The sequence below is a fragment of the Perca fluviatilis genome, chromosome 21 (assembly GCF_010015445.1).
Source record: "Perca fluviatilis chromosome 21, GENO_Pfluv_1.0, whole genome shotgun sequence".
NCBI classification, from domain to species: domain Eukaryota; kingdom Metazoa; phylum Chordata; class Actinopteri; order Perciformes; family Percidae; genus Perca; species Perca fluviatilis.
The window spans coordinates 10,184,640-10,210,363 of NC_053132.1; the positions used below are offsets into that span (position 1 = coordinate 10,184,640).

At 39.3% G+C, this 25,724-nt stretch overlaps 1 protein-coding gene and 1 long non-coding RNA gene across 3 annotated transcripts in view; one reads left to right on the forward strand and one right to left on the reverse strand.

The window, feature by feature from the left end:
- LOC120551219 (alpha-N-acetylgalactosaminide alpha-2,6-sialyltransferase 1-like) overlaps window positions 1-25,612 on the reverse strand; it is a 33,282-nt gene extending 7,670 nt beyond the window's left edge. Inside the window, exons 1-4 of one of the 2 annotated variants that reach the window (XM_039788470.1) lie at window positions 25,436-25,612; window positions 24,988-25,207; window positions 24,696-24,858; window positions 23,410-23,572 (exon numbers count right to left, since the gene is read on the reverse strand). In XM_039788470.1, coding sequence (XP_039644404.1) covers window positions 23,410-23,572; window positions 24,696-24,858; window positions 24,988-25,207; window positions 25,436-25,536 — 647 coding nt within the window. In that variant the 5' untranslated portion in view covers window positions 25,537-25,612. The remainder of the gene's footprint in view (window positions 1-23,409; window positions 23,573-24,695; window positions 24,859-24,987; window positions 25,208-25,435) is intronic. The other variant, XM_039788471.1, reaches the window with a different exon arrangement.
- LOC120551242 lies at window positions 2,278-4,334 on the forward strand. The gene is made up of 3 exons (XR_005637849.1): window positions 2,278-2,310; window positions 3,506-3,553; window positions 4,201-4,334. It is a non-coding gene; the product is annotated as an uncharacterized LOC120551242 (long non-coding RNA).
- Window positions 25,613-25,724: the final 112 nt, after the last annotated feature.

A 25,724-nucleotide genomic window follows, 5' to 3' on the forward strand; every position in this document is an offset into this window, starting at 1 on the left:
CAGGAATAAGATGAGGAGATTGATACCACTCTCATGACTGTACATTATTTTGAAGCTATAGCAGCCGCTTAGCTTAGCATACAAATGGAACCTCACAGTGACAGAGAGTTAGCGTGTTATTATTGAGTTTCTGTATAGATTAAACAAACAAGATACAATGTTACTTAGTTAGCTTTAGATATGCTTGGATTTTGTAAACTTTGGACCCTGTTTCCAGTCTTTATGCTAAGCTAAGGTAAGCAGCTGCTGGTGGTAGCTTAATTCTTAGCATACAAACATAAGAGTGGCATTAATTACCCCATCTCCCTGCAAGAAAGTGAAAAAGCATAATCCTCAAAATGTCAACTATAGAATTGGGCAATATGGCTTCAAATAATATCCAATTTCCAACAGCTAATTGTTTTTATAAGTTAGATAATAAAGATTGCAGGACTTTGAAAGGTAGAGCGTAAAATAAATAACACATAGTACGGGAAAATCCTAGTGCAGACTAGTAGGATGTTTTTAGCCGCAAATACAGATATTATTTAAAACAATATCCTTGAGTAACTTTTACCTCAATCAACCAAAACATGCTGTTTACTCACATTACCAGCTTGAAAGAAGCTTGAGAAGGATCTATTACTACTCAAGGTTGTAAATGCTGCCAAAGAAGGATACAGTACAGTATTGGCTTGTGGGTAAATCATTTTGTAGATTAAATTGTTTTAATATAATAAATGCATTACATTGTTATAATTTTTATCAATTTAAGCTTGAGGTTAAAGTATTGCTCTGGTGATTAGTTGAGCAGTTTGATTAAGTGTTTAAAACAATTTTAAAAAGTCCAAAGGACTGTAGTAGTGGGAGCTATGTACTTTGTACTGTGACGTGTGTAGAAAGCATAGTGTGGGTAGAACTGGCTTTCATTAAATATGTCTTTGTTCACTTGATGTTATCAGCTCTTATCGTTTATCAGCAGTGAAGGAAAGCAACATCCTGGTTCCTTGTTGACCCCCAAAATAAGCAAACTCAAAGCTGACAACACTGAAAAAAGTCAAACCACTGTGTCATTTATTTAAAGTGCATTTTTATGTCTAGTTGAAAATCATGGTTTCTAGGATAAACCTGTTTATTTCCGTTTGCATAAAAGCAGATAACACTCCCCATAGAAAAAATTAGCAACAATTGTACTTAAATTCTATTTTCACTTTAAACAAGAGGTTTTCATGTCATGTGACGTACGTAACGACGTAACCCCATGACCTTGCATCGTTCTGAATTTTGCTGTCCCGAGAATAAATCTTTATTCTATAAAACTTGGTTTGATAATAACATTATTCTAGTGTCCCAACTACTAAATGATAATGGATCATTGCTGAATTATTCTGAATTCCTTCATACTTTTGGCATTCCAATCACCCCAAGAGAGTTTGCAATTGTTATGTATGCCATCCCATCTGGTATTTTAACTCTCTTAAAAGGGACTGGTAAACCAGTTTGCTTACCAGCTTTGGACCCTAAGTTGACCTCAGTTGGTAATAAATGTTTCGCTACCACAACGAGGAATAATAATCGTAACATTCGCTCTTTATTCCAGAGAGATGTCACCAGCACCCCTAATTTTGTTCCCTATTGGTCTAACTTTGTTGATAACCTGAATTGGGGTAATATTTGGAACCTTCCTTACAAGTATACCTCCTTACGAATAAAGTAAGAGAAGTCTCTTTCAAAATCATACACATAGGTATTATCCTACTAAGCAATATCTCCTTAGGTTTAAGCTTGACATATGTGTTAACTGTTCTTTATGTGGAATATGTCCAGAAACAATGGTGCACCTGTTCTGGCAATGTCCCTACACCATCATTTTCTGGAAAGATCTATCCCAATACATTACTGATCTTATCTCTGATTTTTCCTTGTTGTGGAAAGATGTACTGTTTGGTTTCCATGACAACAAAAGTAAAAAAAAAAAACAGAAAGTAATATACCTAATTCATTTATTGATCATTTTAGGGAAATATCATATACACAAAGCCAAATTTAGTAACTCTACACCTTCTTTTATTGCTTTTGGGAAGGAAACAGAACAGTACATCAAAACCATCTATAACTCAAAGAATAAGAAAGCTGCTAAAACCATTCAGTTATGCTCTATTTTTAATGTATTTATTTGAAAGTCCCCCTGGCTCTGCGCTTCACTAATGTTTTTTTTCTGTATTAATGACTGATTGTTTGTTCATACTGTTTGTATCGTAAAGATTTAATAAAGATTTATTTAAATAAAAAAAAGATGTTTGGTTTTTCAAGGAAACTCGTTTAAACAAGGTAAGAAGTCTTATTGTGTTGTTGTAATGGTAGCGTTTGTTTTCCATGCTCATTTAAAGTTAGTGGAAGGAAGGGCAACTACTTTACAAATGCTTTTGTAATTTGCGCACATGTTAAGCTAACACTAGCTAGCTAGCTAGGTAACGTTAGCTAAACTAAGTTATTTGCATTCCTTTCACATGCACAGGTAGATTCATCTGTTGCCTCTGTGTGAAAAAATAATGTCAGTATAATAATAATCGTATTTAAATCATGCTTAAAAACTAGGAGAGGGCCTGTTCTGCTCTCTAGACGTGTTTTTGACAAGGGCGGGGAGGTTTGCGCCTTTAATTAAGCTGTATGTGGAAGATCGTTCCCCCGTCGATATGTTTCCCTTAACGATACCTGAACTTGAACCACCTTATCGCTAACCACAGTGGGGTCGCTACGCATTTAAACAAGAGGGAAATACTATTCGACGGTGCAACAGACTTCGACACAACAGCGGCTCGCACACGCCGTACACACAGAGCTGGCAGCAGAGCAAAGTAAGGCGAAGAAGGTAAAACTCGTCAACGTCGACATTATTTAAATGCATGTTACTGTAAGTGCCATAAACCTTCAGACGTTTGCCTGCCTGTCTTGTCTTTAATCCACCGCAGATATGTTTTAACATTACAGTCACAGCTCGTGGTCTGTTTGTGCTAATCCGACAGCAATTTAATGTGTCGGCTTCATGTCTGATAAAATGCACCCTGGTCAATTTTCTTTTAAAAGTCAATGGAAAAAAAACGTCCACAATTATAAACGGGAGTATTTCAGTAAAATGAGTTGGAATTCGCAGTTGGAGCTCCACTCAATACTGAACAACTTTTAATTAACTAGTTTTAGTGATTCATGACACTTAAAGAAGTGCTCTGCACATCACCATCTGTTAAGTTTAGCAACAGAGGGATTAATAGGGGACCGTTTTCTGTGCCATAGAGACTTTTTAATCCAGACTTACAGTTTTGCTTTGAGGGATATCATAACTTTGCTCCTCTTACTCTTTCATGAGTACTTATTAAAAAGGAATTTATGTTTAATTCTATAATGTCAGTTTAATACCGCCAATATTTCTGATGCAATTGATAGTTTTTAGTGACAATTATGGATAATGCTATTATCTCCATGTAAAACTAAATGTGAAATCTCACCTTTTTCTTTGTCTTTACAGGTTTGCTGTTTCCTGAAAAGGTCACAATTTTAGCCATTACTGAATTCGGTAAGTCCCGGAATTAAGTGAACATTTGCATGTATGTTTAGTTACGAATTAAAAACCCAAAATACAGATGCAGCCGATAGCCTAATATATTTCAACATACCAATGTAATATCTATTAGTAATAATGTAATTAAAATTGTTTTAGTTACATTTGTAATATAGTGAATGGCAGTAAGTGTCTCCTCACATCTCTAGTCAAAACAAATATCACAAAGTTACCCACCGTTACAGTAAGTTCATTTGACCAGGCAATAAACTATTAAATAAATAGTCATTCCATGCAGTTTAAGTAACCTTACAATTGATTTAAATGATTGCAGTAATTGTAAGAACATCAGTTTATTATGTTTCATACTGTATAAACCTATTCACTTATGACAGCTTTTGAATAACTGCAAAGTAGGGACATATTTCTGGATAATGTGATCAATTGTAGAGGTATATGGAGACAAGTAATGATACCTATACCACTAATGAACTAGTAAAATGAAATATCTGTTGCTTTAAAAAGGCGTTGCTTTCCTGCTGAAGTAAATGACAAAAACATAACTGTTTATATAAACTGCATGCAAACTTACCATTCTGCATCATGTAAACTGTATTAAGTGGCAAATTGGTAAGGTGGGTCTACTTTTCTTTCTTTCCTAGTTTTCTGATGAATGTGGAAATGCAGAGACTGTGGTACATCTGTTTCACGAAGATCTGAGCTACTTAAACATTATAAGCTTGAACACAGACATTATGGACGTCACCAGTCCTATCGCTGCATCTATTTCAACTGTCCATGTACCTGCAAGAATGGAATTGGAATTGGAATGCACTTTTGAGCCACTTGTCAAGATGTCATCAGCAATCCTCACAAATGGAACTTACCACATTTAAATGTCTTTTATGCAGATGCAATCAATGTTCAAATTTAAATGACTATTTTCAACATATAGCGCAGCACTTGGAAAACAGTGAAACAGTAGTTTGTGTGTTCCAGGGGTGTTCCTACAAAACAAATGTTTATGGTTCGTTTCGAACTCACAGAAGCAGAAATCATAAGGATTGTTCTGAAACTGACCTAAAGCCTGAAGTAGTTCAAGCGTAAATCTTTCTGCTGGAAGTCATTGTAGCATTATCCAGATTGATAGTGTTGGTACAGAGCCCTTAGATGAATTAAGTACAGATGACTTGGGTGATTCCAGTTTTGATGTGCAGGATTTAAAGGGATACTTCACCGATTTAGCATTCAGCTTTGTATCAGTAGAAACCCGATAGTATTTCTGAATGACCGTGCCTCCTTCCCTCATGTCCCCCTGAGACGAGAGATTTCTGCATTTAGGCCGTGAAAAATCTTCCGGCTGACGTAAAATGGCGATTTTTGCGTCATTGGAAGATTTTGGGCCAGAGGCAAAAGGACTACAGCCAGTAGTAGGATCTACTCGTATGTTTTCAACACGCCCACAGGGGTTGGACTGCCGAGTCTGGCCGAGGTATTCCGAATGAAAACGACTGTCAGCCATCTTGAATCTTCGCTAAACATGCTTTCGGTTTTCAGCAGAAAACATTTACAACAATTATCTGCATTCAAACTACCGGACGTGGTGTACCACCAGGAGACATCGGTACAGATCGGAGAATATGGAGAAAACGTTATTACAGACGCAATATCGGCACACTACGTGAGCTTCGCCTGCAAGGAGACCAGCGGTGTCGCTCAATGCCGCTAACCGGCTAGGGGACATCCTCCCCGCGCAGGTGGAAAGCTAACGCTAGCTGTCCACCTGTCCCATCCATCCTGCTTGCAAGTGTCTGCTCATTAAACAACAAGCTGGACTACATCCTCCTTCAACGAAACTCCCAACGTGATTTCAGTGACTGCTGTGTTTTTGTTGTTGTGGAAACATGCCTGAACAACAGTGTACCGGAACCGGGACTATCCAGCTACCAGGCTGCTCGCCCGGCCCGTGGAGGTGGACTGGTGTAGAAATAAAATCCAACTAGCTAACTGCTGGTGGAGTTTGTGACTGTTAAATGCCGACCATTCTACATCACACACTAATTCACGGCTGTGTTTATGCTCGGTGTTTACAGCCCACCAAGCGCTAATGCTAGTATCGTTAGCTGAACTTTACGGAGCCTATAAAGTGTGTGTATAAAATGTAGCCTGTTTCGTATGTCGTTTTTATATAATGTCGTTTTTATATATGTTAAATGTGTAACACCACTTGAGTCACGCGATGAAAGGTTGTTTCGTGTATATGGTTGAAATGACAATAAAACACGCTTGAGTTGAGTTGAATGCCTCTGTCGGTCTGTCCGGGTCTGTCAAGCGGTAGGCGTGGCTTGGGAGTGGACTCAAAGCAACGAAGCAGGTGCATTCTGGGATTTGGTGTTTTTCATCCATATAAGACCAAAATCATTTTCTGGCTTTTCGCGGCCTAGAAGGCACAAATAAAAAAAATAAATTCACATTTCTACTACATAGTGACCCAATTTAAAGATATATTCAGCTTTCCAGCGGTGAAATATTCCTTTAAATGACTTGACATGTAATGTTGAGCTCAAAGTTGCCTCCCTTTTACTAAAGCTAGAACATATTTATCTTGTTTTTAGTGTGGCCGTTGATGAACTTTTGCAAGAGTTTGACTATTTAATTGGCACTGCTTCTGTCCCTCTTATCCATCAAACCTTAGCTTAGCACTTGCAGAATGGTAACTGTCAAGTAGATGAAACTATTCTGCAAGACCTAGCATCTACTCTCTGTAAGTCAAATCCAATCACGGCTTCTTGTAGTGGGCGTGGCCCTCTTTCCACTGCCTGGAAGCGAAAGACTTACTACAAAAAAAATGTTACAAAATGTACTGTATTCATTAGCTCAAAGGCACCAATTTTAGGGGCCATCCACACGGAAACGTTTTTTTGTGCAAACGCACATGTTTTGCATCGTTATAGCCGGGCCGCGCCAAACGAATCCTGTAAACGCACTGCCTGAAAAACTTTTTGAAACCTGGTCTCAGGGTGAAAAAATTCGAAAACGGCTCTCATTTGGCTTTGTTTGGACGGTGAATACGAATAAGACCGTATCGATGATGTCATCGCCACACCCCTCGACCTCTTACTACCGCACTAGTGCTAGTGCACGGCCACACACGGCTGCGTGCGAAGCGGAAAGCATATCCCATCTCCATGGTCAAACCAGCTCACTTCATCTAAATACTTTGTCTGTGCTCCCTGACACTTCCCTCTGCCCTGCCAGTCTATGGATTCTACACAAGATATATTGCTAACGTTATGTAGCCAACGTTAAACATCGCTAAAGTAGCTGACCGCTACAGCTGCGACGTAGCTAACATTAGCTGCTATGGTTGTTTATAAAGTGGAAGTGGACAATTTATCAACTAGCTAGCTAATCTGTCTGCTTATTAACTCCTTGAACGGATTATAGTAACTTTTACCACGGCTTATTGTAGAAAGGCTACCGCCGAAAACCATAGATTATCAAAAGACATCATTCATGGATCATTGATGTTTGTTTGACTGCCGATGTTAGCTAGCAGAGCTAACGTTAGCTCTGCTAGCTGCGTGCTGCAATCGGTCCGATGGCAGACAGAATTGCAAAATAAAAGGCAATCCGACAGCACATTATACAATGTAAACAAAGAAACGTTTTCTTGCAGCAGCCTTTATAAAATGAGCAGTGGTGAAAGTTATTATAGTCCACGGATGTATTAAAGGGGTGATAGAATGCAAAACTGATTTTACCTTGTCATAGTTGAATAACGACAGTTTAGTGGGTAACTAGGACATACATAGAACCTCTAAATCCCATTGACACCTCTTTTCTCTGCAAATCTCACTATTTGAAATTGCCTCTGAAAACGGGCGAATCTCCACAAGCCCCATAGTTGACGTCAACTATTGCGGCTCCTCCTCATTGGCTCTAGTCTGTGTTTGTCACGCCCCAACATTTACATAGGCTACACAACTGACCTGAGATCAGTTAGTCTTCTGAATCTAGGTCGTGCAGATCTTAGAAATTGTATACATTGTTCATATGCTATTTTACCATTAAATTCACTTCTGAGACTTTTTTGTGGGAGAACTCAACTATGTAGAGGTCAAATATGGGCCGTTTTACGAAAATTGATGTCTAATTGCAAATTTTGTCCGACTGTGCGTCGGACTTCAGGAGCGGTGCTGCCTGTGTTGCTGCCTCGCCGCCCGGCCTGCCTCACTTCACAGACCCCAGCCTGCTGTGAAGCTCGATTGAGCTCCGTTACGTCTGGCAGCCCACAGCACCTCATACCCGCACAAAGTCACCGTTTTGGGCTAATGAACGAGCAGCTGCTCTGACAGAGCTCCAGGGCCTGCAACTCCCTTTTCCTGCTAGCTAAATGCCCGGTGTATGTGAGTGAGCGGCGGTCAGCGAAGCTTGTTACGCCAGCATTCTCTTACCACAGGTTCCAGTTACTCTTTTAATGTGTGTAATTATAATGTGTTGAGTTATTTAAACAAACGATTGGGGAAATAAACGCCGCTTGTCCGTGAGTCTCATTAATAGAGCCTGCGGCTGAATGTAGCTCTATCAATGAGATGAATTCTTCTCTTAGAATTCCTCTGGAATTCACTATTCATTAACTTGAAATCGGATACCGTTAGCTTAATAAAACATTTAGTTCGATGTTGTATAAGTGGCGTGATGAAATTCAAACTGTAAATATACTCGAATTACGACCAAAAATGAAGCTAACTAGCCGCAATCTGTACATATAGGATTGAAGGGACAGTCGCAGCTAACAAAACCCTTACAGCTCACAAATATTCATTAACTTGAAATCGGACACCGTTGTTAGCTTTATAAGACATTTAGGTATATAACTTGTATAGCTAAGTGGCGTGACATGTGTGTAACATGTGGTAAGAGATTGCTGGTGTAACAAGCTCGCTGACCGCGCTCTCACACACGGGCCATTTAGCTAGCAGGAAGAGAGGCAATGCAGGCCCTGGAGCTCTGTCAGGGCAGCGGCGTTTGGTAGTGTTAGGTTGTAAAAAGTTAAACCATTGGTGATGTCTGATTAAACAATATACTTTTAGGTAGAAAATGTAACTTAAAAACAGTTTGTGTGACTGAGTGAAGGAATGTTTCAATACTGATTAAGCCTAATCAGCATTTGTCTGGCTCACACCTTCTCAAGCTTCTAAAGAATTGATTTGCTCATATCTGTCATTTAGCATACTGTAGGAGACTCATTGTCCCCACAGGAAAGGTAACTGTTGTCTCTTTTTGGGGAGCCACCCCCTGCTAGGCCAGACTAGGTTAGGACAAAGAATGTGTACTCTTGTAGTTTGGAAACAATTGACATCGCCTCGGTAAGATCCTGTGACCGGGTGTGGCCTCAAGACACAGAATTTACACCTTTTCTTTTGAGAGACATCTGACCAATAGGGGAAGATTTAATTTGAGGAAACACCCAGGTGTAGGGAATAAATGTGTGAGCCGGAGAGAGATTCGGGGCTTCAATCTGTGACCCCGCAAGGGAAGCATTTTGAAGACCGCTGTTTACAGTGTATTGTTTTGTCATGACGCATGGCTGCAAACTGTGACCCGACAGGGGAAGCATGTTTTGCAGTCTGCTGCTGGCAGTGTTTTATGTTTTATGTTTTATGTTTGATTGTGTTTTGACTCGTTTTCATCGTGTTGTTTTATTAAACCTTTTGCTTAACTTTCAATTCGACCCCAGCCTCTCCTTCCTCCAGAAATCAAATGATCACGTCTCTTAGAGTATTCTTAACAGTGCCGGAGCTCAATCGAGCTAACAGCAGGCCGGGGTCTGTGGAGGAAGGCAGGCCGGGCGGCAAGGCAGTAACACAGGCAGCTGAACTCCGACACACAGTTTTACCAAAACTTCCAGAGTTCTGGGAAATAGTTCATATGATTGTTCTACAGGATAGACTCATTTTCATTGTCAGAAAATGGGATGCCTGGTACCTGGAACATTACAGAGCTTATGACTTCGTCATATCTACTGCTAGGGAACTAAGTCTTGTTGGGGTGCCTGAACTGACAGATCCATACCCTCTGGCTCACTACATGGTTGATGGACGGCGGCTCATCTCTCTGAAGAGATACATACATGTATAAGGTTGAATATGAATGAGTGTAGGATTGGAAATGTTTGAGAATTCCTTGTTTCGCTTTCTTTTGCTCTCCTCTCATAATGTAAAAAAGACACTGCTTTAAGGCCATAACAGTTTGACTTTAGACACAAATGTATGCAAATTTCAGAAAGTGTAAAACTTCTCTATATCACTAATAGTGATTAGTGGGATTGTTAATCATAAAATTGGTGAGTAGTAATTAGATGAAAGTTATGGACCGTACAACCAATACTAATGTTTTTTTATTCATGTTTTTACTAGATTGTTTTTGATGGGCAGACATGGCAGTGAAAAGGCCAGCCAAGTTGCGACTGGAGAGACCCCAGACAAGTTGGAAAACAAGAGACTGTTATTTCTAAGTGAGGTGATGAAACGAAACAGCTGTGCACTGATAAAGGACAAAATGGCCAAGACTTTTTCACTGCGGAGACATGAAATTGTGGAGAAGGAATTATGAGTGGAGGACTTAAAAGTCAGATGGCCCGCATTGTTCTCAATGGATGAGGTAAGTAACTTTTTTGTAAATCCATTGTAATAGTTCAGTCCTATAATATTCTCCCCTACCATTATAAAACCTGCTAATGAGCCATAACGCATGTTTAGGCCTTGGATTTCAAAAATAAGATCTTACACACCACATCTTGTAATGTGCTATTTTGTTTTTTTGAAGATCAATTCTGAATTCATGAGGATTACAACTGTTCCTCTTCAACCGCAGTTCCTGGCTTCCTTGGACAAGCACCACAGCAAGCTGATTGATATCATCAGAAACAAGGGAGGAGCTGTCAGACAGAAGACCCGGAACATACTGAGAGTTTTGGATCAGGTATGTATGTACTCGCTCAAATGAAATTTGCAGAGATTTATAGAGTTAGAATACACTTTGGAAGACGTGCCATGCTTCTCTTCTGAGTTTGACTGACTTTTTAACTGGTTTACTCAAAGCATTTGTAAATAACAATTACTGTTAACCAAAGAACCCATGTGCATTGTGTGGAAGTTGCATCTTCAATCAAGTTGTAAAACTGAACAGCATAATTTTGTACTGTTTGTGCTCTCACCTAGAGTCTTGAGGTAAATCTAAAGAGAGAGTGCCTGCTGAAGTCCCTTATTGTGTATCTTGGGGAGGATGTGGACAAACTTATCAAGGAGTATCTGGTAAGTAGTTATATGCAATAATCACTTTGGACAAGATAAACAAATATTAAAAGTCGTACATGGTCTCAACACTTGTCGACTGTTTCTAAAAACCTTTTACACGTCTTAAAAGTACAAACAAATATATGCTACAAAGAAAAGAAAATTCGTCATAACTTCTGGCAAAATCTTTGCACCATTATTGACCCTTCGCTAAGTCAAGCCCCTCAAACTAAGACGGGACAATAATAGCGTAGTATTTGCCAGCTGCGAACAGATGCGGCTAGTCGTAGTTAAATGTACCTAGACAGGGGCGGACTTTACCATTAGGCAAAGGTCGGCAATTGCCTTGGGCCCCGAACTACCTAGGGGCCCCCAAAATGCCCCATTAACTTATGCTTTTTTTTTTTTTACTTTTCGCAAATTATATATTTCTAAAACTCCATTTGTGAAAAATGGCATCAAATCATTAGTTTCGCAGACCGGAGGCAGAGGGAGCCCCCCCACCTCACTACATTGGACTATTCCATTATCTCACTTACTGCGCATCTGCGAAAGTGACAAGGCTGTAATGCGCCAAAAAAGAGAAAGAAAAGTGACAGACAGAGTGCGTGTGCAGAGTGACAGACAGTGTACATTGTAGAGTAAAAATGAAGCGAAACTACCCAAGCGGTGCTGAAAAAAGGAGGAAGCAAAACGTCTTTAAAAAAATTGCCGAAGTTAACAAACTTTTCTGTGACGCCCGCCACTGTCAATGACAACAACACTACAACCCATGCTACAACCACCATCAGCACTGCTGCTAGCGAGGAGGAGCTACCCGTTGCTGCCGACAGTGCCAGCCCAGGCTGCTCAAGCGATATTGCTGCTAACGTTACATCCAAGGCAACTTTACAGGATGAGGAGGATCCTTCAACTTCAGGTAACAAAACTTCCGTGTTCACTTTCAGTGACAGTGATAATAATGATGACGACGTCTATGACGAAAAAGACGACAACACACTCCCTCACACAGGCACTCACTCACACACACAGACACTCTCACACAGACACACTCACTCACACACACACTCAAACAGACACTCACACACACACAGAGAGATCAGCCCAAGATTTCCTTCATTTGTTACTCACCCATTAAAGCTGAGTTAATTAGTAAGAGAAAGCCAAAAAAACTCAATGTACATAAATACATTCAAGAGAGAGGAAGAGAATACAAAGACATAGAAGAAAGGTGAGATGAAGAGAAAGACGGACAAATACAAATAGAAAAGGGAGAAGGAGAAAGACAAAGACCAAAGGGACAAGAAGAAAAAGACAGGCAAAGACCAAAGGGAGAAGAAGAAAAGACAGGCAAAGACCAAAGGGAGAAGAAGAAAAAGACAGGCAAAGACCAAAGGGAGAAGACGAGAAAGACAGATGCAAAAACAGAGGCAAGGGGAGACATTTTCCTTGTCTTGTTTAATCTAATAAGTTATTTGTATTAAAATGATGTCTCCATAATTGATCACTTATTGTCTTGTGTGTTTTCTTCTCACTTTAGTGACAGAAGTCCACAAAAACAGGAAGCAGCAAGCAGATCCATATAAGAGATACTATCAGAGAGCCAAGCCCAAGGTAAATGACAACCAATGACAGCTGTTCCCATAAAAAGACAATACATATTATGTACATATAAAATTTTAAATACAATTTTACAGTGGATGCATCTGTTAAACAGAATGTTCTGTGTTTTTTTTCTTCTTCTTACAGATGCAACTCCAGATGTCTAGACATCATTGCTGTGTGAAGACTGCTGAAGAGAAGTTACAAGTAGGACTTTCTTAGAAAAATAAGGATTGACAAAAGGGGGGAAACAAGAGATGTAGAGGGCCTCATGTCTGTGTTTGCCTTGGGCCCCAAAATTACTAAATCCGCCCCTGTACCTAGATCATGTGTGATATTGATACTCGTTACCTGGCGAGGTTTGAAGGACATAATATGTTTATTCCTTTTTCCAAAACCAAAATCAACCCCTGTCTGCTAGGTGGCTACCTAGTTTAGCGTAGCTAGCCTCCCCCACAACAGCAGGTGGTGCTAGGAATCATTTTAAATGTGGTGGGAGGTAGAGCTGACTTTGTAAAGATTTCCATGGTAATGTACTGTTTAAAAATTATAACTACTTTTGAGGGTGTTTATCAATAATGAGAAATTATCCAACGTATAGTTTATGAACGTTAGATGTTAGAGGCAGCATTTTTTTTTATTTTGAAATGTCTTTCGATATTTATGAGTGCAAACTTAATGGGGGTTTTAAATCCCAAAAAATTCCATTAAAGCATGTGCTAATAACTTTTATTCCTATAATTTTATTCCTATTACAGTTTGATTTGAAGTACCCTTACGGAGTGTTAAAGGTCCCATGACATGGTGCTCTTTGGATGCTTTTATAAAGACCTTAGTGGTCCCCTAATACTGTATCTGAAGTCTCTTTTATATAGACCTTAGTGGTCCCCTAATACTGTATCTGAAGTCTCTTTTATATAGACCTTAGTGGTCCCCTAATACTGTATCTGAAGTCTCTTTTATATAGGCCTTAGTGGTCCCCTAATACTGTATCTGAAGTCTCTTTTATATAGACCTTAGTGGTCCCTTAATACTGTATCTGAAGTCTCTTTCCCCGAAATTCAGCTTTGGTGCAGAATTACAGCCACTAGAGCCAGTCCCACGATGAGCTTTCCTTAGTATGTGCCATTTCTGTGTCTATAGCTATTGAGGAGGAGAGAGGTGGGGGCATGGTGGATGTTGGGGGTGTGGCCTTGACCAACTGCCACTTTGCTCGTTTGAAAGCCGTGATGTCTCTCTCTCATGGGTGGGCCAAATTCTCTGGGAGGGCAAAGCAGAGAAAGGGGAGGTAACCTCGCTCCTTATGACCTCATAAGGAGCAAGATTCCAGATCCGCCCATCTGAGCTTTCATTTTCTCAAAGGCAGAGCAGGATACCCAGGGCTCAGTTTACACCTATAGCCATTTCTAGCCACTGGGGGACCATAGACAGGCTGGGGGAATGCATATTAATGTTAAAAAAACTCATAAAGTGACATTTTCATGCCATGGGACCTTTTAAGGGCAGAATCAATTCAGCAGAACTGATTGCATCCCTGTTTTCTCAGCATAGATGAGTGCAAGATAAAAAAAAGAGCTGGTAACAGTTTTCTATTATAGTATTGTATCTTTCTTAAACAGTATTTCTGTAGAAATCATTTTAATGTCTGCTCTGCTCAAACCCGGCATCCTGGTGCATTTAAATTTATTCATATTCACCTGAAAGTGTCGCGAAAGTTTGTGAGAAAATCTACAGCACAATCTGATACTGTATTTGTTCCTTAAGCATGATGTAATGAATTACTATTATGTTGTATATTTGCTTTGATGTTTTATTTGCAAAACAAAATGCATTTGTTTATTAATGGGTTTTCTAATTTCAAATCTAATTCCGCCGGGCATGGCTGTGTGGCGTTCTGGCTGTGCTGGCTTCGCTGAAGCTGGTCTCTAGTAAATGCTTGTCATTCCGCCAGAAGCGCCGTGGAGCGTTTAACAAGTTGCTGGGCACGCTGCTCCGCTGATCTCTTTTTTTTGTGGAAGCCTTGGCCTTGCCGTATCAACAGAGCAGATGAGCCGAGCAGGAAGTCAGACACAGAAGAGAATCCGGTCAAATAAAACAATAAAACAAATAAGATATTGTATAAAATATTTCTCTTCAGAGCAGCAGCAGTTGTGCATACAGAGTAATGAAAGCCTGGACATGCCAAATATTGCATTGTGTAAGGTATCAAGCTGTGGACAGATTCTGAAACTAATGAAAATATGAAAGCACAAGGCAGGTGTGTCTAATGCAACCCTAGAAGTATGTACTGTTTATGTTTTTGTTATAATGTTTTGGAGGACAATAGCAATACTTCTACTAATGCTTTACTTGTGATGAAGTCAAATGTTTGCTATGAGAAAAATATTTGGAGGAGCTGCCATTTACTATCTGCTGGAATTTGCAAGTCCAATGAAAAAGACCCCCCAATGATTGAATGAATTTGTATTTACAAATTTGATTGAAAAAAATGGGTATTTCTTTATATTGGTGCACCAGACAAAGGTTTAAAATAAATCTCTTGTCTTTTATCAGGTTGTTCAGAAGGACCAAGCTGAAACAGAGCTCGAGAGGTGTACAATGCCAGGGTTTGTTATAAGGAAGGAGGAGGATCCTCTCCAGCCACCACAGGACATTGGGTTTATGATAGAAGGTGTGGAAGTCCTTAACAAGCTGCCATCAGTTACACATGCATGTGCCATGTTATTTGGCCTCATCTATGCTCTAAACTTGAGCTATCCAGGTGAGCTCAAATACACTTTTGATGCGCTGCAGAAAATCTTCATGGAGATTGAACCAAAGACAATGAGACGCAGGGTCTCAAGCTCTAAATAATGGATTATTCAAAGAAACCGACATTTGGATACAGCATGTTTCTGTTCTGTGTTCTAGCTTGTATTCAAAAACCTTGCAGGAGAATGAAAGGGGTCATTGTTAAATGTAAATAAGAGACCCATATTTAAATTGAACACAGCCTTACTTTCAGAATTTCTTTTTACATAATTTTTCTAATTTTTTTGTGGAAACCCATGTCTGGTAACACTGTCAGTGTGGTTCTGGTGGAGTTGTGTCAAGTTTAAAAAAACATAACAATTTCAACAAATTGAGAGATTAAGAATTAGTTCTGTAAATGGTGAAGGAAAAAGTAGACTTGCATGGAAAACATCACTTTGTGTGGTGAATGTTAATTTCTAAAATGTCTTCTGGTACAAAAGACAAAAGGATTGCAATCTGTTTTCAAGTGTCAGAAGCCTTGTGGGGTTTTAGAGAATTGGAATGTGGACAGTGGTAATATGCAGCAATTATAACAACATGACTGCTGCTGTTCATAGTTTGCACCCCCAGCAGTTGAACTGTATTTTCTAATTATTTTTTTTGGTCTCTAGTTACATCTGTAAAAGTTCAAAATAATGTGACATTCATACATTATAGTCCTTTTATCGATGGATTGCCACGTTTTAGCACGGTTAGAAAGTATTTTTACTAGGGTTGGGCATTGTTTGGATATTAACGATTCTGATTTTGATTCCGGTTCTTATCGATTCTCGATTCCGATTCTTTGAGCGGTGGAGTTGAAAGGGGTCACATGCCTATTTTCACAAATAAGAGGAAAGTTTTATTTTGATTCAAAGGTGGGTTGCAGTTTGACGGGGCTTTTTCAACGTAAAATAAAGCCACACTAGAGCACCGCTTACCGTGCTCTACGGCAACACAACAAGCACCTGGCCGCTACGGAAACCAAAACTTGTGCATGTTAAATTTGGAAACCATGATCAGATTTATAACCAATTCAATTTTTGAAACTATTCCAAGTAGGAATCTGTTCTCGATGCCCAACCCTAATTTTTACACAATACATCTCAAGTTTAAAATGAGATAAACAAACCAGTTTTAAATGTTTACATTACAAGATTTTGTAAAGGTTAAGATGTGATTACATATGGTTTTAAAAAAAAACTCTCAAAGACCATATTTCACTTAACCCTTGTGTTGTCCTCGGGTCAAATTTGACCCGTTCTCAAAACTTCTATATCAGAAATATGGGTTTCTTTTTTTAACCAAATTACCCAAAACTATTTTATAGCATTTGAAAAAAAATTGAAATGGATTTAAAACTTGACTAAACTTTGAGATACACGTCTGTGATTATCCATCAACATAGGTTCCTCTAATATTAGTCAAAATAATTCATAATTTCAAAGTTAGGTATAATTTCCTGTAAATGACATGTATTGACCATGTATTCCAAAAATAAGTGTAAAACTAGTGGTAATAAGTTGGTGTTAGTGAAAAATGGCATCGAAAATGTCAGTGACACAAACAAAGTGCTTTAAAAAAGGGACAAAAACGTGTTTTAAAAAAAGTGTTAATTTTGACCCAGAAGGACAACAAGTGCATGGTCAACCAGAAGACAACACAAGGGTTAATTGTATACATGTTTCTTTTTTTTTTAATACTTGTTTTTTTTTCTTAAGTGATTGTGTGAAACAGCTAGCTGCTGAAATATGCATTGCAGGTTTATTTTTTATTTTACAAAAGGTGATGCACATTTAAAAAAGACATCCCATTAAACAAAGGTCTTTTCATAAGAATATTCTTGTCTTTATTTAAAGTCATTTAAGCATTGAGTGTAACATGTTTTAGTTTTACCTGAAGTGAAAATTCTAATTTTATATTATAGCAAAGTTAGTTTTGTTCATGGTAAAATTTAAGTTGTAAAAATGCATAAGATGTTACTATATTGATCTACACTAAGTAATGTTTTGGCTTGTGACTAAAGAAATTATATTAAGGTATATGTAAAAGTTATAGTTTGAACTGAATCAAAAATGTAACTTGAGAAGAGCTAAAAAAAATTACCTGTAACAAAATTAGTGTTTTAATTAGTTGAATAAACTAAAAACTATACTTGGATGTAATAGTAATATTTTTTTCCTAATTTAAAAGTTAATTTTGAACAACGTAAAATAATAGTTTATGGACTTCAAACAAATAATATTTTTACTTTGTGTGAATGTAAATCTTTAAATTCGGATGAATAAATATTTTTAATTTATAATAAATCAAAATTAATATTTAGACTAAATCAGAAATATAATTTGAGCAACACAAAAAAAAATTAGCTGTAAGAATTTTTTTTTAAGTTGATCCAAAGTACCATTTTTTTTCAGTGAACCATAATCTTGAAATCCACACTTGACATTCCTGACTAATCACCTATACTCTTTGCAGTTTGAGAGTGGTTCGTTTTGGTCAGCCAAAGTGTGTAAACAAACTACTGCTCAGTGTCGCGGCTCAGTGCACTCCCGTAATTAGTACATTGACCAATAAAGCAAAGGGTTTTAAATATTTGCTCACCAGTGTTTTACATACCTGGTAAATATTTGACAGTAGAACATGTGAGGCTTTGTGACAGACTGCTGTAAATCGCCAGGATGGTTTTTATTGGCTTCTCAGAAGAGACTAAGGGGCCATCCACACGGAAACATTCCACGTCCACACATACCAAAACGATCTTTTTTTACCCATCTTCCCTGGATTCGTTTCAAGAATAGTTGCGTCCAAACAAATCCATTTGTAAATGACTCAACACGCTACTTCATATTCCAGGCCTATGGGCGGTGCTGTTTCTGCTACCGAAATTCACCAAAAACAGAGAAGAAGAGCATTTTCACTTCCACTTCCCATCATAACCAAAGGTAACCGCTTCAGAACTCGAACCTCCTATGGGCCATTTTGATGCTACAAAGAGATCACCTTCCGTTAGCATTTCACTGACTAGCATTCATTTTGATGTCACTTGACAGTGAATAACTTTACATCTGAAGCGTTTAAAGACTCTATTTGTCCATTGTTTATTTCTAAAGAAACACGACAATATATAAAATGCTCCATTACCTTGTATCTCACGTTATGGCTCAGTTTTTGTAAAATAGGCTGACAAAAAACACGATTGTGTCACATAGAGAAAAAACGTATAGTACAGGAGAAGCTCGCAGGCAGTTTTGACTTACATGAGCTGTTTAGGTTAATTACTAATGTTAACTAGCATTTTAGTTAGCAATAATTAGCCTGTGCCAATGTTATCTCCTTACATATACCTACACTCTCCGTCTCTGCAAGATTGGGAATGATTGAGAATTTCTCTTGGCACAGCTACCAGAAGACTTCCAACTTTCGAACCACGTTGCTCACGTCACATTTACGTTGTCTCTCTCAGTTGGAGGCTGCGCAGTAACGCTCAGCGCTCACCGGAAAAGTGCTTCTAATATCCTTCACTGGTCTCCGTCCAGAACGGGGTCTGTTGGTCCATTCTTATATACTGTATAAGATCATAACATGACTAGATTATAAAGTTCTCTTAATACATCCATGGACTATAATAACTTTCACCACTGCTCATTTTATAAAGGCCGCCACAAGAAAACGTTTCTTTGTTTACATTGTATAATGTGCTGTTGGATTGCTTTTTATTTTGCAATTCTGTCTGCCATCAGACATGAGTGCAGCACGCTAGCATCTAGCTAACATCGGCAGTCAAACAAACATCAATGATCCAATGTCTTTTTGATAATTATAAGTTTTTCTTGCAGTAGCCTTTCTACATAAGCCGTGGTAAAAGTTACTATAATCCGTTCAAGGAGTTGATAAGCAGACAGATTATTGTTAGGTTGTAAAAAGTTAAACCATTGGTGATGTCTGATAAAAATGTACTTTTAGTTGAATGAACACTGTAGCTGGAGGAAGCACTGAATCAACCGATTGCATCACACCATACCTAATCAGCGTTGGTCTGGCTCACACCTACTCAAGTTTCTAAAGAATTAATTAGGTCATGGCTGTTATTTAGCATGAATGTAAAAGCTCTAGAAGACTTATTGTTTAAACAACTTTGAGAGCCATCCCCTGTTGAGCCAGACTTTATTAGAACAAAGGAAATGCAAACTCTGTAAACTTGAATACAATCGGCACTACCATAATAAACGACCTGTCTGTGACCTGTAGTAAACTTGAAATTCAGAGGTGTGTCCTTAACCTGAGAGAGAGGAATATAATTCGGATCCTGAGAAAGATTTGGGGCTTCAACTGTGACCCCGCAAGGGGAAGCATGTTGAAGTCCGCTGTTTACAGTGTATTTGTTTTGTCATGTCGCATGGCTGCAGACTGTGACCCCACAAGAGGAAGCATGTCTGCAGTCTGCTGCTGGCAGTGTTTCATGTTTTATGTTTGATTGTGTTTTGATTGTCGTTTTCATTGTGTTGTTCATTAAACCTTTTGCTTAACTTTTAATTCGACCCAGCCTCTCCTTCCTCCTCAGAAATCAAACGAGCACGTCTTTTTAGAATTTCCTTTCTTTAGCTAGCTAGTTGATAAGTTGTCTATTTCCACTTTATAAACAGATAGCCATAGCAGCTAACATTAACGTTACGTCCTAGCGCTCAAGCTACTTTAGCGATGTTTAACATTAGCTACATAACGTTAGCAATATATCTTGTGTAGAATCCAGGGGCCTCATTTATAAAACCTGTTACGCAAGAAAAAGTTGCGTGAAGCAGGGTGAAATTTGTCGTCACAACATTCCTCTCAATAGTCGGGATTTATAAAGAATTTCCATGCGTAAAAATGTTCCCAGTTTTCTGCAAACTTTTGACCACACGTGTGATCGTGCGTAATGCTCCCAAGCTTTTTTAGACTGCATTTTAGTGAACTCCGATGGTATGCCCGTTTTCCGAACCTAACCCAGTTTTTGTTTTCCTGAACAAAACAATCCTGTTCTTGCTAAACCGACCCAGAGCCGGTCGCGGTGCCCGGCGAGGGGCTGCCAGCAACGGGAAGAGGCAGGGGATCCTCCCACACCGTGCAGCGGAGGAAATGCGCTTTTCCTCCGCTGCTCTCCCCTGCCTCTCCCCGTGAAGTGTGTGTGTGTGTGTGCGTGTGTGTGTGTGTGTGTGGGTGTGTGTGTGTGTGCGCACGCACACGTGCGGAAATGTTGTCTTTATGCACCTGCTATTCCCACACAGTTACCAAATTGTTACATTTCAAGGGGTGATAGAATGATTATATAGGGTATTTTACACTGTTCCTCCTAATGGGGTATGTAACATTGGTTGGGCTGAAAATTGCCCGAATGCTATTTTATTAGGCCCTTAACTACCCTGTGAATATGGCTCTATTTGGAACAAGAGCTTTTCTTCCAAATATGGTATGCTAATGAATATTCAGAATGAGCTGCGCGCTGATTGGTTTGAGCAAACCACATAGAAACACATGGGCCACTCTGCAGCAGGCCTCATATTTCAGACACTGCAAAGTTATACATTGTTTGTCGGGCTATTTCGCTAATGGACTACCAAATGCCGCTGCCCTGACAGAGCTCCAGGGCCTGCAACTCCCCTCTTACTGCTAGCTAAATGGCCCGTTGTGTGAGAGTGAGAGTGCGGTCAGTGAGCTTGTTACACCAGCAATCTCTTACCACATGTTACACACATGTCACAACACTTATACAACATTTACCTAAATGTCTTATAAAGCTAACAACAGTGTCCGATTTCCAATTAATAAATATTTGTGAAGACTAGGTGTTTCTGCGGCTGTCCCTTCAATCCTAGCTAGCTATGTGTAGCTAGCTATAAATCACGGATAGTTAGCTTCATTTTTGGCATAATTCGAGTATATTTACAGTTTGAATTTCGTCACGCCACATATACAACATCTACCTAAGGGTCTTATAAAGCTAACAACGGTGTCCGATTTCAAGTTAATGAATATTTGTGAAGACTAGGTGTTTCGTTAGCTGCGGCTGTCCCTTCAATCCTAGCTATCTATGTGTAGCTACAAATCACGGATAGTTAGCTTCATTTTCGGCGTAATTCGAGTATATTTACAGTTTGAATTTTGTCACGCCACTTATACAACATCAACCTAAATGTTTTGTTTTCAAGTTAATGAATATTTGTGAATTTCAGAGGAATTCTAACAGGAGGCTAGCTAGCTCTCATTGATAGAGCTACATCCAGCTGCAGGCTCTATCAATGAGACTTGCGGACAAGCAGCGTTTATTTCCCCAATTGTTTGTTTAAATAACTCAACACATTACAATTACACACATTAAAAGATTAACTGAAACCTGTGGTAAGAGATTGCTGGCGTAACAAGCTTGATGACCGCGCTCTCACTCACATACACTGGGCATTTAGCTAGCAGGAAGAGGGGAGTTGGAGGCCCTGGAGCTCTGTCAGGGCAGGGGCGTTTGGTAGTCCATTAGCCTAAAAACGGTGACTCTGCCAGCCTAACGGAGCTCAATCGCGGTCACAGCAGGCCGGGGTCTGTAAAGGAAGGCAGGCCAGGCGGCGAGGCAACAACCCAGGCAGCACCGGCGCTGAACTCCGACACACAGTCGGACAAAATTTGCAATTAGCCATCCATTTTCGTAAAGCGGCCCATATTTGAGCATAAAAAAGTTTCAGAAGTGAATTTTGTAATGGAATAGCAGAGATCTGCATGACCTAGATTCAGAAGACTACCTGATCTCAGGTCAGTTGTGTAGCCCATGTAAATGTTGGGGCATGACTGTTCTCTTAATACACCCATGGGCGTGACAAAGTTACAGGTCTTGGGAGGTTGACGTCAACTTCCAGCTTTGTTGAGATTCGCCCGTTTTCAGAAGCAGTTTCAAAATATGAGATTTTCTTAGTAAAGGGGTGTCAATGGGATTTTGAGCTTCTATGTATGTCCTATTTACCCACTGAACTGTTGTTATTCAACTATGACAGAGTAAAATCGTTTTTTCATTCTATCACCCCTTTCAAGCACTTTCACCTGTTTTGATTAAGTTCTAAGAAATAAGCACCAATAATGATCAAAAATCTTGTTTCTATTTTTTACCTTTTTAATAATTGAATTTCCTTGTTTTCTCACAAAAACCGAAAATGATCATATGATCATAAATGTGATCTCACAGGGGTAAATGGCAAATATGTACCATAAATGATGTATGTATCATTGGTAATTGAGCTAAATCTGTTACATTACATTATTAAGTTTGTGTAACAAAAATATGAACACCACACAAGGGTTAAGGCTTCCAAACAGGATTTTGTTTTGATATTCTAACTCTGTTAGGAGCACATCGATCTCACAATCACTGACTCGTGTTTTTTCCCCATTTTTCCGTTTCGTGATTGGTGATCAAGGGCTCCTTTCAAGGCTGGAATATTCATTGATTGATTAACATGGACCTTATTAGGACAAATATGGGATGACCTTGGGAGGAGCGTGAGGCTCGTGCAGGACCGGATAAGGTAACGCACGTCCATATTTATAACGAGAAGAGTGCGTACCGGTGTGCGCCGAAGGTGTTATAAATCAGAATATTGTTTTTGCGTACGAAAAATTCTGACTTTTTTTGCGCACAAAATCTTTCAGAATAGAATCTACACGCCGTTTTATAAATGAGGCCCCAGGACCGGCAGGGCAGAGGGAAGTGTCAGGGAGCACAGACAAAGTATTTAGATGAAGTGAGCTGGTTTGACCATGGAGATGGGATATGCTCGCGCCTTCACCGCAGTTGTGTGTGTCAGTGGCCACGGGTAAGAGAGGGGTAGGTCAGGGGTGTGAAGGGGTCATTGACATGTGCATTGACACCGTGTATTGCCCACCGTATTGGCCATGGCAAGCGAGACTAATGTGCCATGCAGCGTAGCCGGTGAGTTTTAATTTCTTGACCCATTTTGTTTCAAAAGAGTACGTTTTCAGGCAGTGCATTTTACAGGATTCGTTTGGACGGTCGGCCCAAACGATGCAAAACATGCGCGTTTGCACAAAAGAAACGTTTCCGTGTGGATGGCCCCTAAACTGATACAGGGATGTAGGCCTATGAGCTTCCATAAAATTGCTTTGAAACCCTGTTGCCCACCATTTGGATCCAAACAATATTAATGTTTGTCTTACCGAAAAACGTAATCGTGAGTATCAATCTCTTGTCCCATTTTAGAGCCATTGAGGATCCCTGCATTGCCCACCACAGCACAGCGCACACACCCATCATCGCCTGGTTTTGGAAGGAGCAGTGGCTCTTTTGGCTTTGGGATCAACTTTACTGAAGCCATCACTTCTGCAAAAACAAGTAAAAAGAAATAATACATAATGTGTTTTAAAATGAAAAACAGTTGACAACCAGAACACTTTCTGCAGTCAAATCTCACAAGCATAGTGCTAATGTCTAGGTGGTTGTAATTGTGTTAAACTTAGCTTTAATTCATATTTTTATAGTAACAATGTATTAAATGACGATATGAAAGCGGTCGCTTATGAACCCACAGAGAATTATCAACTGAATCTGCAGCTCATCACGGCTTTACAGAGCTTTATAGTGAGTATCAGCTCATAGTTTAGATTTCCGGCTCCCAACTTTACTGTTTCGGTTCACTCTCACCGTGTTGCTTTCAGTAGGCAGCTGTTTTCAGCAAATTAGCTCTAAAACCTCTCTGTACCTACCTGCTCAGCAGCAAACCATAGAGAGACAAAGTTGGCAATTAGCTGGTGACCATAGTGGAGATTTTATCTGCTAAAGGACCAGAAAAAACAGAGCTAAAAGAGAGTGAATATTGGACTGAAATTCTTCAGGTGGCTACAAACATGACTCCAGACTACTAATGTTCCTCTGTAGTCCTGTCTCCTAAAGATTACGTTCCCATACTACTTAACGGATTTATCGTTTTAAGGGGAAACATATTTTGTCATGTATTATGTTTGTTTTCAACATGTCACAAATACTATCTAACTACTACTAACTGCTTTTTTAATCCAAATCCACATGGGATGGGTCAAAGAAACACAGGATTTCTCCCAGGAGAATGAAAACATGAAAACCATGAAAACAAAGTAGCTTTAACAACATTATGAGGGGATAATGTCAGATGTTGTTTTCAGCTTGTTCAGCTGCCCCTAAAAAGCCAAAAAATACATGTGTTTGTGTGAATGTGTTTAACAGAAGCAGAAGTGTGGCAATACCCAGGAGAAGGAAGTACCATAAGTCCACTATAAGTGCCATAAATGTTCATAGCAAACACACCACACACAGCGATTATGAAATACATTCTTGGCACACATCTGTCTCACACAGACACAGAGTGAGCATTGTTGGGGGAAGCTGAGACTTAAGATTTTCATTTTCAACTTTCTTGTAATTGTTGTGCACATGATAATGAATAATTTGAAACTTGAGAAACACCTACCATCATACTTGTACTCCATAAAACCAAAAGGATTGTTAAAATGTGAAAGCCGATTCCACTCGCTCATGTTGATACTGTCTTTGTGCAGAAACAAACGTATGTTGGGGAGGAAAGCCTTCTTGAAGCTCTCAACCTCAGAGTTTCGCAGAGACTGGGCACATGTCTGAGGATGTAGGATAAATTATGAAATAAAAAAGAACATCCAGTGATTTAATAAAGGATCTCTTACAGCTGAAGAAACAGCAGGCAATAAGATTGGCAAGAAGCCAAAGTAAAAAGGTAAATTGCTTACTGTCTGCCTGGGTGGAACATCCTGGTTATATACATCGTCAAAATCCCAGTGAGGAAGCTTCGTGAAGGAGGTTTTAGAGAGGACGGGCATGGGAGTCTCAACCATAGCACCAAGTGTAGAGCGTCTCATCTGATCAGTTTTTAGATTTGTTTTTGTGGAATCAGCTTTTTTTGCTGTATGTGTAAACACAACAGGGGGCGGAGTCGAGAAAGTAATCCAGCTGATGTGGAAATTTGACAAAGAGCAATAGATGCAAAATACAAGAATTAGCAGGATACACTTCAAAATGACTTCAATGGAAAAACCATACCTGGAAATGTGCTGACACACATTTCTTTGAAGACAATTTAACAGGATAAGGAACTTATTAATGAAAAGAATATAATATCTAATAATAGATAAGTTCCCTTCTTTCCCCTAAAGTCTTTCTAGACTAAATGCAACTTACCTGATGCTGCTTGATGATTGGCCCCATGATAAAAGAAAAAGTACAATACAAACTGAGATCACAAGCAGCAAAGAAAAACAGCTGGAGGTTTGGACTGCCATCCCTGAGACTGAGAACTGGAGGCTTTGCTGCTCAGTTTAACACTGAGTAATACTGAGTGTTTGCTTTTGCTTTTTGAGCCCAGGAGGAAAACTTTACCTGACACCTTGTCATCAAACAGTATTGGTGGGCAGGGTTATAGCAGAGTTTACCGATAAGGATTAGAGACACACACACACACACACACATT